Raw genomic sequence first — 14,716 nt, 5'->3', positions numbered from 1 at the left:
CACAGTTGTGAAGGTGCCCCTCTCCCCTGCCCCCCGGGGCGGGCACTGGCTCTAGAAACACACATGACAGAGTCTTCATCTAAAACTCTAAAGCAAAAAAAAATAAAAAATAAAAAAAAATAAATAAAACTCTAAAGCAGCGTGCCTGGGTGGCTCAGTCTGTTAAGCATCTGCCTTCGGCTCAGGTCATGATTCCGGGGTCCTGGGATCGAGTCCCGCATCGGGCTCCCTGCTCAGCGGGGAGTCTGCTCCTCCCTCTACCCCTCCCCCCACTCATGCTCTCTCAAAAATAAATAAATGAATAAATCTTTAAAAAAATAAATAAAACTCTAAAGCCCCAACGCTCCGCTCCGACACACCAACATGGCACCACAGTCCCCAGGAACTTCACTCATAACAACGGCAGCAAGAGGGCATGTCAGTGTTTGCTTTTTGGTGTCATCCTGAACTTCCAGACAGATGGATTTGCCAAAGGCTTCCCAACCCTCACCTGACGTTAAGTAGATTTGCTTCTGTAGAGTATTTAAACTCAGAGACCAAACAAACACCTACATTAACCAGACCACATGCAGCCTGGCCAAAGCCTACACAAAATTGGTTTATGCGATCAGCAACCCACAGAGATGTACATAGACGACGAGGGAAAGAAGCAGACGCAGGCCAAGCCGAGGATTTGCAGTAGCGCCATCCAAGGGACGCAGGGAGGACGTGCTGCTCTCTGTGATGCCAGGCTCACCCGCCAGACCAGAGCCCCGAGGGGGACCGACTCCCTTGACCTTGGCAGCCTTTAGAGCTGTCCTTGGGATGCCCTTACCTGTCAGAACAAATCCATCTGATTAGGGGTTGGGAAAGAGATCTCCTTACCTTTCCCAAAAGACACCTGGGCTCATTAAACAAGAGCACCTTTCTCCTTTTTGTAACAAAGCCACCAAAGTGAAGCTAGGATGGGCTTGTTTGAAAGACATACCTTTCTATAACCTCAGGTTGCCGGTAGCTGAATGACAGCACAGCAGTAGCAACAGTAACAACAAACCTTGAACTTGTGACAGTCCTTGGAACTGCGTGTGATTCAAAAGTGTCCCATTCTCGGCCTCACCTTACTTCATCCCCTCAAATAAAAAAATCCCTCTGCGAACTCATGAGCACAAAAGTCCCACTCTGAAAAGAGCCACAGTGCTTTCCCCAGGCCCAGGGAGGCAAGAGTTTCTTTAGTCTTCTAGAATACGCAGCGCATCTTGGTGGTTTCTTAAATGCCTGTAGGGAAGGATTTATTACCTTTCCAGCACTCCCTTCCCTTGCAACTGTGCATGCATGTGTGAGTGTGTCTGTGTGTGTATTTGTACATACACCCATGTGCATGCACGGGCATGTGTGTGTGCCAGAGCGGGTGGTTCTCAGTCTTCATGGACAACAAATCTTCACCTGGACCACACGTAGACAACCGCTGCACAGGACCAGTAGGCCCAGCACGGCGTGGCTGAGCACGAGGACCCCTACTGCAAAGAGGTACAGGGTTTTGTCACAGTAATCCTGAGGCTGCTGGCAAGGGGGAAGAAAATCAGGCAGATAAACGGAAAAGAGCCAGTGGTTTCCCAGAAGGAAACAGAGGCAGGAAGAGGCTGAGGCTTAGGTGTCTATAACACCTGTGCACATTCGGCCTCCAGGGATATGCATCATCGTTGTCATTGTCGATCACCATGGCCTGGGACAGAAGCTGCCTCATCCTGGTGGATTCGTACAGCAGGAGAGACCCCTGGATTGTGGTAGGGAGCGAAGGGGTCAGAGGGCAGAGCAGCAAAGCAGGGGGATGAGAGGGGGGAGAAGGTAGGGGAGAAACAGAGATTTATTTATTATGAAAAGTGTGCACACTGGAGTTGGAAATGCCGCCAAGGAGTGAAATTTACTTTTGACGAATGAGAATGTGCGTGTGTGAAGCGGGGCAGGGAGAAGAACCCAGAAGAGCCCCGGGGCAAGGACTGGGACTCTCTCGTTGGCTCGGTCAGCCATCTTAGGACACAGATTTCCCTTATCACTAGCACACTTCCACCACACATGACTTTGTAACATGGATGCCTGGTCCTGATGCTGGACCCTCCGCCCTGTGAGGAGCCCCCAGCAGACTTGCCTGCTACCTCCAGGCCACTTGGCAGGCCTGGTCAGTTCCAGATGCCATGCGACCATGCCTCAACCCACGCCTCCATGCATCCAAATCCAAAGGTCAATTTGAGTCCTTATTTTCCTGGAGCCCCAGTTCTTCAGCAAGAGGCTCATAAACAGATAATTACTTGTGTTGGATGCTTCCACCACTCACCATCTCCAGGGATCTGCAATTCCAAGCAGGGCCAAGGAGCATGAGTGTGTCCCTCCTGTTCTTACGAATCCATCCAGTCAAGAGCACAGACCCTTGTCCTTTGAGCGTTAGCCTTGCTAATTCCTTGTAGAGGGACAAAGACTATCTCGCCCCTAGTGGGTAGTTCCTGGCTCCCCTTTGAAATGCTGCTCGCATTTTATTTCACAAAGGACCACCATCCCACCCAGCTCTGACGGCACTCACATGTTTCAGTTCCAGATGCTTCCTCTAAAGATGCACCCACAGAAGACCACAAGTCATCTTTGCTAAGGAATCCTGGTTCCTTATCTTCCCTGTGTCTAGCAACTTGATCTATGATGTCTTCAGAAGACCTATGCCTCTCATCCATTCTCTTCCAGAGTCCCAGGCTCCCCACCTCTTCTAAGGCCAACCTCACGGCACCCCTAACCCATGGAGAACTGGGCTTCAGAAAAAATCCTCCAATAACCGACAGTGTGGCACATTGGTGAGGGGGCAGCACGGAGCCAAGAGAGGGAGCAAACAAGGTTCCATGCCAGGGCAGTGGAGTGGGTGATCATATCAAGAGAGGCAGAGGACAGAGGAGCCCACGCCGTGCCTTTAGGTGGATGATGATTTCAGATTTGGACATGCCACACTTAAAATTCCAGATGCAAATGTAGGTGGTGGGGACCTGCAGGATGGTGGGATCAGAGCCTGGGGGGTGAAGAGTGACAGGTGAGACAGACTTACCTGGGGACTGTGTGTGCAACAGTGACAGTGTCTCTGGCAATGGGCCTTGTACAGAGGGAGGTCCCCGTGCCGGAGTGAGTGCCCAGTGTGCACCTTCTCGATTAACACTCCCAGAGACCTGAGGCGAGCTGCATTAAATAAATGGGTACCTGGGGGCACCACGGCTGGAGCCATCAGGCCAAAATATCAGCAGTGATTTTCTCTGGGTGGTGGAATTTACAGGTGATTTTGATTTTCTTCTTTGTGCTTCTCCTATTCTCTTACTTTCTACCATGTAGAGTTATTGCTTATGAAAAGACAGCACAGCCTAAGTAAAGTTGTTGGTCTGCTGCTTGGCCTGTATGATCTCAGTTAATGCTCACACCAACTTTGGAGCTGCTTATTATCATCTCTGCTCCATGGATGAGGACACTAAGGAGCAGAGAAGGTAAGTCATTTCTTCCCTTCAAGCCAGGTCCACAGTGGGTAAAAAGGATGAGATGGGTGTCGGTCCACACTTGTGGCCATTGTCTACACCACATTCCCCAGATGTCTAAATCAGAGAATGTTGAGTTGGAGGGGCTCTTTGCTGAGAAAGTGCTCCCGTTTGGTCCAACCCTGCCCAGGTTTTCTAGAAGTATGACTTAGAGCCTGGCTGGGAGGCAGATTATTTCCATAAGAAAAGGAGAGTGAAGGCTCAGAGAGGTCCAGAGAGCCACCTGCACAGAGCTGGCTCACCCAAGGAGGACTTCCTGGAAGAGGGCGTATGCTCTGGACCCCTGTGAGCAGGGAGAGGTGGGAGGGACCTCCTTGGAGCGGAAATGGTGTGGTGAGGGTGAAGGGTGATGGGTTTGGGGAACAGGAGAGAAACAGTTTGATGGAGAAGGGCCGCTGAGGGGAACTGTGAGTTCGGGCAGGAGTGGATAGCACACCAGCTCTGCCATAAACTCAAGAGAAGCAACCTGTAAGCCTCAGTTTCCTCATCTGTAAGCTGGAGCTGATGGTACAGTTCGGCTTTCAGTTACTCAGCGCCCATTTTCCTTCCTAGCAGGGCCCGATCCCGTGGGTGTCACCCACCCATCACAGGTATACAGGAGAGAAAATCCCAGCATCTGCCCTCCCTAGAGGCGCCTCCCCCACACTCTCAGCATGCCAGGGGGAGGGAGCAGCAGGACGCCCAAGGTCTATGGATCTGGCTACCCTCCCAGGACTGCTTTGTGGGCAGTCCTTGTTCCTTGTATTCAAAAATCCTTTTTTGTACTTTACAAGTACCTGCCTCAAAGGGTTCTTGTAAGGACTAAGGGTAGAGCCCTTAACACCGCACGTGGTACATGGTAAGCATTCACTGGGTGCTAGAAATTCTTACTGAGCAGTGAACTATTGGAAGATGAAGTGGAGGGTTAGGTAGGTAAATGGCCACTAAATCAGTGTTTCTGAACCTTTCTTTTTATCATGGCCCTCAGTAACAAATACATTTTACATCACAACCTAGTAGTTGGGGGACTGTATGTCCTTTGCTGGCTCAGAGAAGTCGTGGGTTGTGCTGTTTTCCTGACAGGACTGTTATTAGAGCTTGTATTCGCAAAAGCGTCCCAGTTTGGATGATAAACTATGCGGCCGACGTACCCAAACACACATACGTACGTGTGTGTCACACAGTACTTACTGGGTACTCTCAGAGTTTCTATCCTGTTTTTTTTTTTTAAATGGTCACAACCTACTAAATTCATTTTCTGATCTTTCCAGTGGGTTGTGACTCTCAGTTCTTTTTGGTGACTCTGGGAAAAGTCCACTCGCGGCTGCTCAGCTTTCTCTTCAATAAAATGTAACACTGTGGCGGATCTGATGCATTTCGGGGAGGATGCTGGGCATCGTGATGCAGTGTCCCGAGAGGGTTAAATACAAAGCACTGGCCTCCCTCAAACTTCTCTGTCTGGGGATTCTATAAATCTGCCTGCTGTTGCGCTGAGCGTCATGGACTCACTGTGTATTACCTCGCCACGATGAGCACAAAAATTTAATTTGGCTTCAAGCAGGTTTAGATTGCCAGGGGGGAAAAATCAATGCTGTTTATTAGGGCCCTAGTTTGTTCATTAAAATAAATTACCTTTGGGTTCTGGGCTGGATTTCATAAAGGAAAAGTTTGCCATTGTTAAGAGGAATAGACCCCATGGATGGAAACATCTCCACAGGAAAGTTTCAGTTCACAGCCTGATGATGAGCTAGTCAAGTGAGAGAAGGCTGAGCAGAGGTAATTGCTGAAAACTTTGCCCTTGTTTGGAACACCTCTATGGTGCTCAATCCATCAGAGCTTTCCGCTAACACCACGGGGCCACAGGGGATAGGCAGCCCCACTGAGCAGAGAGCCTCTGGGTTTCCCTGGAGCTAAACAGAGTCCCAAGCAGATCCCGTAGGGATGTTGTCACGGGGTGGGGGGACCACATGTTACTGCACATTCCAGAACACCACCCCCGACTGCTGTCAGGACCTGGGGGCATTTACTAGTGAAGTAACTCAGACACAAAAGGCTCAGAGCACTTGCCCCAAATCAGACATGTTTCCCGTGAATTGAGCCAGTGACTTCTGGCTGCAAATGAGAGCAGCAATCTTGAAGACATTCCTTTGATGTCCTATCAGTACCCTGACCAATGCCACCGGCCAGCATCTCCTGAAGGCCCCAAGCTCCAGAAGGAAGCCAGCAAAGAAATCCGACAGTGGGTCCCAATGAAATTTTATATATGGTACTCTTGATTGTTTTCTCTTGTGCTTCATTTTTTTAAAAGATTTTATTTATTTATTTGAGAAAGAAAGAATGAGAGAGAGAGAGCATGAGAGGGGGGAGGGTCAGAGGGAGCAGCAGACTCCCCGCTGAGCAGGGCGCCTGATACGGGACTCCATCCCAGGACTCCAGAATCATGACCTGAGCTGAAGGCAGACGCTTAACCAACTGAGCCACCCAGGTGCCCCGTCTTGCGCTTCATTTTTATGAAACCATGTTGGAAAAATGGATGCTTGTGTGTTCTAGCTTTGGATACAGGAAGCTCTGAGCAGGGCGTGGACCGTTGGGAAGGGTCGCTGATAAATGGAGGCAGACCTAACATACCTTAGACCTGAGGTGCTTTGGGCAGGTGGGACATTTCTGTAGGCCAGGGGTTTGGAAACTAACTGCAGACTACGCAGGCCCCTCCATATTTTTTCTTCTGTCACTTTTCCTGTGAAAAGAGATGTCAATACAACCCATGAGCAAATCAGCTCCCTACACTGACATAAGCTGAGAATCACAGAGAAGCACTCCTACCCCTGAACATGCAAGTTTAGTGTTTGATTGATGACTGCAGCTAACGGATTCGGTGCTAATCAACTAAGAACAAGGAGAAAAACAGAAATAAGAGCTGCTCAAATTAAATACATTTGAACTAGCGGCAAACTCCACTGCCCTTCACAGGAAACTTTTTAAAAAGAAGCACAGAGAAAGGCTAAGATTACACTGGCTTGATTCAAAGGTAAAATTAATTGGCAGTCAGTGACTCCTCTTTGTCAACTGCTGTCGGACCAAAGCCACAACTCAGCACACTGAACTCAGGGCAGCAGGAGGGAAGCTATTGCTAAGATGCCCAGCTCTGGGTGAACGCTCCTCATCTGGAAAAGTCCATGTCTCTGCAAACAGACTCCAGGACCCACCTTGCTCTGTTGCTTCCACAGCCCTGGGCTTCGGGGGCGGGTTGCGGGGAGGTGTTCTGGCTCCTCTGTGAGCAGCAAACAATTAAAGGATGCATACCACAGTGCCTGTAAGTTACATTTCTGCAAGAACTACGAACAACGGATAAATATACTTCACCTTTAAGGCTCCAATGATCCCACCCACTAGCAAACAGAGACGAATGAGGAGCTGCATGGGGCAGTCTCCAAAAACTTCATTCCTACAAAGGGGAGAGAACAAACGAGGATTAAGATAAATGCATTCAAGAGCACAATGCCAATTGGGAAGATTCAGGAGATTTCTGCAGAAGCCCAGATGCTCCTCACATAAACTGTAACCTGATCGATTCCCTGCTTGTAGAGTGCGCCCAGTCTCACTGGCCACCTGATTGTTAGGATGCTCAGGGGACTGAATGGCTGTCCACCAGACATCAGGCAGAGCAAGGATCAGACATCACTTCGTCTGGCTATTAACTGGCTGTACCCTTTCTTGATGGTAATTTTAATCCCACTAGCAATGCTTTCTCTACTTTTCTCAGGCCTCTGTCTTCTAGGCCTATTATTAACTAATGGTGGTACGATATATTATTTAAAATATATGAAAAAAATGCCTATTGCCCTCCATGACCAATCTGGCTCAAATGACCGGGCTTTGGATGGGTTCCAGCACACATCTTGGCTGTGAGGAGACATTGACCACTCCGCGAGCGTCCCTCACATTTCCCAGCCCCCTTGTGGGTAGCCCGGGGCTGTGTGACTATTTCTAACCAATGTCCTGTGGGATACTTTGGGACCAAAGCCTTTAAAAACTGACATGTGACCCTTGGTTTTCTTCCCCTGCTTTGACCTCCTGGAATCCATGGGTCGAGATGGTCAGTGCTCAAGACTAAAGTAATTTGGAGTGTGAAGTCATCACATTACCCTGGGGAGTCCTCTGGAACCCTGGGGGGTTCCTGACCCATAGTGTAATTTTCATGAGCAAGAAATAAACCTTTATAGCGTTGAGCCACTGAGATTCTGGGGCTAATTTATTACCGCAGCGCGGTCAAGTTAACCTGACCAATACATCCGTCAACAGAGCCCAAGAAAGGGGATGCTCACTGTAAAATCGAAGTGTTCTTTTAAAATGACATTTAAAGTTTTAGCTCTGATTTGATTTTTATTTCCCATGAATGCCTTGGCACTTAGAGGAAATAAGCCATTTCCCCACGGCTACACCATATTTCACTGAAATTAATAAAAATTCCTGGGTAGGTAGGCACCCACAAATTAAGGGCCCCAGAGTAAAACCAGATACGTACGTTGCTCCAGTCATCAACCTGGGGAGGCTTGCCTTCCTAGATATCTCTGATGTTCCGCTGAAGCCATTACTAGATGGAAATACTTCCCAAGTCTCAATGCAACCTTTTCACACAAAGATCTTTAAATGCTGGATGCCAACGTTGTTGGATATGAACTGCCTTTCAATTCAAAACCCAGCTGCGAGATGAACATTGAGTAATGACTTCTATATCTGCTCATTCTTAATGAATAAAAGCAGCTGCTTCTCACAGGAGGGTCAAACAGCGCACAGATGGCTTCAGAGGATCCTAATAAATTTAATAAAAGCGTCTTTCCCCTTGTGTTCTTCACGTATTGCTTAGTGCCTACCTTACCTCTAGATTTTCTTTCTATCTGATCGGCAGGATCACAATGACCCTCTTTAGGCTTTTTGGGGGGGCTCATATTATGGGGTTTTTAAAATTATGTTTTTACATGTTTTATTGTGATATAATAAATATAACAATATTTTGCCATTGTAACCATTTTTACATGTATGATCCAGGGGCACTAATGATATTCCCAATCTTGTGCATCCGTCACCACTACCTAGTTCCAAAACTTTTTCAACGCCCCGAACAGAAACTCATAACCATGGAGCAGTGATTCCTCAATACTCTCTTCCTGCAGTGAGTGTAGGGATTTTAGTGTAATATCTATGGGAATGGCCCTTGTAGGTTCTTGCTTCATTTAAGCAGCCTTGTTAGTGAATGAACTATTCCAGTTAAAGTCATTTTCCAGATAACTAAACCACAGGCTCCAAAAGCTTCCCCCCCCCAATAAAAATCTATCTTTCACTTGATAGATTTTGCACAGGACATTTTTTTAAAGGATGCTCCTGACTTCCTAAGCAGGGTCGAGCAGAGCCGTATAATACATGTTTTATTTTTGAACTCCCTATAATAATGACAGCTTCAAGGGCCTACTGAAGTGGTTGAATTATCTGCCCTTCCACTAAACGGCCCTAGACTTCTCAGCTACTTTAGTTCGTGGCAAACTTTAGAGTTTTATTTTGTTTTTTTATTTCCCATCAAGCTGTCAGCTTTCGCTTATTACAAATCTAAGAGTACTATTTTGTATTAGTTTTTTGTTTTTAGTATTTAGCTGCTTTTTTTTTTTTTTTTACTGAGGGAAATTCACATAAAATAAAGTTAACCATTTTAAAGTGAAGTGTTCAGGGGCACTGAGTGTATTCACAAAGTTGTATAACTGCCCCCTCTATGTAGTTCCAAAATATTTTCATCACCTCAAAGGGAAAACCCAAACCCATTAAGCAATTAGGGTACTGGGGTCTTATTCAACAACTCCCATGCTCTTTGAATTTCTACTCCAGTGGGCTGTGAACTTGGAGACTAGAACACCAGGCTTGCTAGGTCTCTATTGAAATGGGTCTAGCGGGCGCCTGTGTGGCTCAGTCGGTTAAGCGTCTGCCTTCGGCTCAGGTCATGATCCCAGGGTCCTGGGATCGAGTCCCACATCGGGCTCCCTGCTCGGCAGGAAGCCTGCTTCTCCCTCTCCCACTCCCCCTGCTTGTGTTCCTGCTCTCGCTGTCTCTCTCTGTCAGATAAATAAATAAAATCTTTAAAAAAATAAAAATAAAAACTTGAGTGTTTCTAAAAAAAAAAAAAAGAAAAGAAATGGGTCTAGCTAAGTTCTGTGTACAGAACCCAGGGGCCCCCATTAGCGACATTCCAGGGCCTGACTTTAATTTCACTGACTGACACATGACAACGATTTTTAGCTACTCAGGGAGCTTCCTACTCCCTCGACACTTCACACTTCCAGATTATTGAGGTTATTTAATTTATGTGACTTATGGAAGTATTTATTCATGCATTCAGCAAAAGAAATTCACAGGGCACCAACACATTACCATAGCACTTCTCACACTGCTCACGACAGGCTTCCACATGGGAACCCAGGAGCTGGGAGGGGGCCTTGGGAAACCTTCAGCCCACTGGCCCCCAACCTGGCCCACATCATCTAGCCACAGATTTTTAAAAGCAGCTATGTGTCCCCACCCTGGACATATCGCATCAATGTCCCAGGGCAGGACCCAGGACTCAGTCTTTTTAAAACGTTCAACCAAGTCGTTCTGTTACGATTAATATGCGTTTGGAAATCCTCCTTGGTCCAGCCAGCTCTTCCTAGCACACGTTTTATGCTTCAAGATGCGGCGCCGTGGTCTGAGGCCGGACGCGGCTGACCCGTGGGGTCCAGCAGCTCAGCAGCCGGCTCACCTGTGAGTGGCGGCGCCCGGAGGGCGGAGAGCATGAAAATGAAGCAGGCTGGCAGGAGAAGGAGCAAGCACCAGCTTAGAAACACGCAGACCCTTTCACTTCCTTCGCAGTGCCGTCTCCTGATGCCTCCGTGAGGCCCGGCCTTCTGGCAAGTCAGCAGATGGCAGGAGGTCCCTGCCCGAGTGCACAGGAGGGAGGGCGGGGTGCAAGCCCAGACTTGCCTCTCTGGGAGGGCTGAATGTCGCCGAGGAGCGTCGTGCCAGGTCGAAGACCCACATTTCCTGCACCACCTCTCCCAAATCTGACAGCTTCTAGAAAAGGAGTTTATGAACTGCAGCTCTGCCCGCCAGGATGCCGAAAGCCACCAGCATTCGCCCAGCCAGGCAGGATCGACCCTGCCCTTCCTGGGAGCCTCTCCCCACTGCAGATGGTTCTTCCCCTCCCCTGCCCAAGATTCACTGACAACTTGATTTATCACTTACAGAATTTGCTTCACGAAGTCTTTTTCCCTTTCTGTTTCTTTGGCTCCATCTCCCACAGAATATGCTCGGAGATGGTCTCCTACCATTCTTACTGACACACAGTGGAAGAGAGCTCTTTGCTGCTTGCTTGGGGTTTTTCTTCCTGCTCCTGCCCCCATTTCGCCCCTCTGGCATTGGGAGAGGAGAGTGGCACAGGAGTTGCACAGCCCTGGGCCTGTCCCTCATTAGCTGTGTGGCTCTGGGCAAATTAGATGACCTCCTGGGGCATCACGTTCTTCTTCTGTACAATGCATTAGCAGATGCACACCCCAGCTCAGTGTATGGCACTACTATGATTAGGCAATTATTTCCCCTTGTTGTTTCTTGGTCTCCCCATCTGTTAAATGGTCCGCACATGCAGGTTTCGCTTGGCTAGCATTTTTTTCTTAATTATGAATTTGAATGCCTTTTGGGTAGCTTGCCCCCCCATCCCCAGTTCTCGATGCTAAAGTTTTGACAACATCACACATTTATGTATCCTGCTAGGTTCTGATGCCAGCGCTGAGAACAGAGACAGGATCTTGGAGTGCATATCATGGTGGCTTCCTCAGCATTCACTCCTTCCTTTCTAGGTAATCACCCCAAGTTTTGCTCTCGTCTCCCCACCTGCCCACCTTCCCAGTCTCCTGTGCAGTTAATGTGCTCTAGCACAAGCTGACTCCACCCTGGGCTCTGGAGAAGGGCATGAGGTTCAGCTCTAAATTAATCAGCAGAGTAGTATTCATTGGATATGTTATCATTTGGTGGATAAGCTTATGACTCATCTTGGGCCAAGCATACTCAAGTGGAGAAAAAAGGAAATAAGCTTTCTCACTCTTCGGGTAGAACTTCCAGAAGCAAGGCTTCTCTCCCTCCCTGGCCACTGGTGTGCAAGCACTGTGCTCTAGGGGCTGTTAGCTGCCATCTTGCCACCACGAAGGTGAATTAGCCTGAGAATGACACGTGGAAGGCAAGAAGGAGAGGCAAGAAGAAACTAGGTCCTCAGTGGCATTTGTCACCCACTGAATTACACACCCATGAAGCTAAACTATTTCTGTTGATACGAACCAATAAATCCTCTTTATTAATTAAGCCAGTTTGAGTTGGGTTTTCTATTACTTACACTGAACCCTCTGTAATTAGTTTAATCTACAAGGCCCATTCCAGTTTTGGATCGTCAAAGATCTCAGATTTATTTGTGAATCCCAGTCGTCTCTGGAGGAGAAAAGATCTGAGGCTGCGCGTGTCTGCAGCCGAGAGCCTCCCATTCACGACACCAAACCACAAGCTCTGCTCCTGCTTGTCAGAACAGAGCTTGTCAGAGCAGGATGGACAGGGCAGTCCCTCCCCTTCAGCAGGCCCCCTGAAGTTGCCCTTCATGCCAATCTTGACCTTCACCTCCAGGAGATGTCGAGGACAGGCACGCAGAGTGATGGGCCTCAGTGCTCACTCCTCCCTTCAAATCACCCTTCTCTGAATTAGCTATCATGCTGATCATCATTCTAGGCATTATTCTAGGACTTTCCTAATAGATCTGTTAAAATGATCGAGTGTCATAACCCATGTAAGGCAAGACACACAAGGTCTGCTGCATGATAAACGGGGCTAAGCGTTAGCCACTGTCATGATCACCACTATTATTATTCAAGATGTGTGACTTCCCTTGGATTCCAGACCCCACCTAGGGCCCAGTTGCGGAACTGGAAGAACAGCAGTGAGGGAGGCCCTGTGGTTCGCAGGGACTTTGAATGAGTTGAGCAGGGACAGTCCCAAACCCAAAGGGAGGTGACATCAGACTGCGCCCCCAGCTCACGAGAGGCCCCCTCTCTGCAGCACCCCTGTCCGGGCCTAAGGCTCAAACCTGCTCTCTACACATCATTCTCGGGTTCCCTGGCCACGCTAGCTACAAAATCAGGATCTCTCCAAAACAGGATCTGGGAATCTGTCTGAAAGCCACTGCCCGGGGGGATGGTGAAGCAGGCCGTCCGCATGCCATCTTTTTCATAAGCAGGGCCGGGGAGGTTTCGGCCAGGCCTTCCTTAGAGCCTGCTTGTTTGGGGCAGCGCGAGGTGCTGCAGCTGCGGGGTTTCACTGGGATGGAAGTCATCAGCGGTTAGCAACACTGGGGCTTCTTGACCACTTGGTCCTAATAAGGGCCAGCGCAGCCCCAGCCAGGGATCAGCAAGCCGCGCCTCCCCCCTGGTCCCCCTGCCCCCTGGGAGAGCTGGTTCCACACTGATGGGTCCCCCGAGCTCTCTGCAACAGAGGCTGAGTTGCCTCGGGACCTCGCTCAGGCCAGGACGGTGCTTTGACAGCAGTGACCACCGCTAATAAACACTGCTATGCTTTTGAGCTTATTGAGCACGGATTCTGAGGTGGCTCAGAGCGCTGCCCTCTGGTTTCTGACAAAATGAGTCTCTATTGGGTCAGTTTGAAAGAGCTCAGTGACAGACCTAAATCAACTGAGAGTCTCAAAGGGGCAAATAATTCAGAGTTAGAGCAATGTGGGAGGATATTAGAACCAGAGGGTTGGAGCCAAACCATTCTTTATGCCAAGAGCACAGATAAACTGAGTCCTGTCTTAGCGAGGGGGCGAGGAGGAAGACGGTGTCCGGATTAGCCAGCTCAGCATCCTTGCTCACACCTTCAAGTAGGTTTAACTCTGCCGCTCCCACCATGGCTGGTTGGAGACATGGGAGCACCCCGCTGTGGGTCAAAGTGGACAGCCAGAAGTATTCAAAGCTTTTTTAAAAGGGGTAATCTTGACAGGAAAAGTGGGCAGCTCTTAGCTTAGTCTGTTCTCGAGGATCTCCAGAACCTGTTCCTATGAATAGCAAGTGTATCCCCTGCTCTTGCTTAAGGTGACATAGTTTAATGTGGCAGCCAAGACTAAAACCCGGTCGTTTTTCTCTGCAACACCACCTTTCAAGGTCCCCCTGACTACCGAATGCCCAGCAGGCAGGTGGCAAAGGGCGCAGGAGGATTACCTCAAAGTAGACTCCCCTTCTTTCCCAACTGCCCTCCCCACTTGCCTGTATCCTTAAAGGCACCAAACCCCATCACCTAGGCATCTCTTGTCCCCTCCTGATACAGCCAGTGATTCCGTCTCTGCCTCGTCTTTCCCACCTGTTCCTCTTACCCTCCTGTATCAGCACCTGCAGCATCCTCTCACCTGGCTTGTTTCACAGCCACCCGCTCGCCCCCAGAGGTCATGGCCAAAGCAGCTTGCAGGGGGTGGCACTTGCTCGGCGCCTACCCCGCTTCATCACAGACATTCACCCATGTATTCTAGTATTTGACAAAGGTTTGGGGAGATGCCAAATGGGCATGATGAGCCACACCAGCTCAGACCTCACGACCTCATAAGGGAGACAGATGGGAGGCATACCCGAGGAGCAGTACATAGCAGTGGGTGAAACGGGCCAGCAGCGGTGCCCGAAGCAGTAAGAAGCCCAGAGGAAGGGAGTCCTGGGGCAATCAAGGAACACTTCCAGGAGGAGGTGATACAGCCCTGGTGTTCATGGGTGGGTAGGGTTTTGAAAGGCTGAGTTGTGGAGAGATGGCTCTTCAGTCGAAGGGAAATTCCTAGAGGAGACAAAAGAGTCAAGTAAGAAAAGTTCCGGGTGGTTTTGGGGAGTGTTAGCTGAGCATAGGTCATTCGTAATAGACAAATGCGGATGAGATTGGAAAGAGATCTTGAGAATAGAGCGTTTTTGGATTTTATTAGGAAGATAAAGGGCGTTGAGGGATTTGGAGCTGGGGGTGACATAATCAAAGTCAAACTGCTGGAAGAAGGATGGGGCCACGGCATGGTGACGGGGCAGGGGGACCAGCGAGGAGGCTGACCCATGATGGAGCCTGGCGAGCAATCGAGGGTACAGGTGGGGCAGGGCCTTGAGTACCAGTTGGGTGTGGTG

At 49.1% G+C, this 14,716-nt stretch overlaps 1 protein-coding gene across 1 annotated transcript; it reads right to left on the bottom strand.

The window, feature by feature from the left end:
• Positions 1-1,391: 1,391 nt before the first annotated feature.
• On the bottom strand, positions 1,392-14,012 carry TMEM272 (transmembrane protein 272). Its single transcript, XM_081815502.1, is given in 4 exon segments — positions 1,392-1,609; positions 1,611-1,753; positions 6,879-6,960; positions 13,972-14,012. Coding segments are annotated over 4 exon segments (474 nt in total). The 3' UTR covers positions 1,392-1,401.
• Between the last annotated feature and the right edge of the window lie 704 nt (positions 14,013-14,716).

Source organism: Leptonychotes weddellii, chromosome 3 (genome assembly GCF_054177405.1).
Source record: "Leptonychotes weddellii isolate Sample4059 chromosome 3, ASM5417740v2, whole genome shotgun sequence".
NCBI lineage: Eukaryota > Metazoa > Chordata > Mammalia > Carnivora > Phocidae > Leptonychotes > Leptonychotes weddellii.
This window is presented reverse-complemented; position numbering and strand designations above follow the sequence as displayed.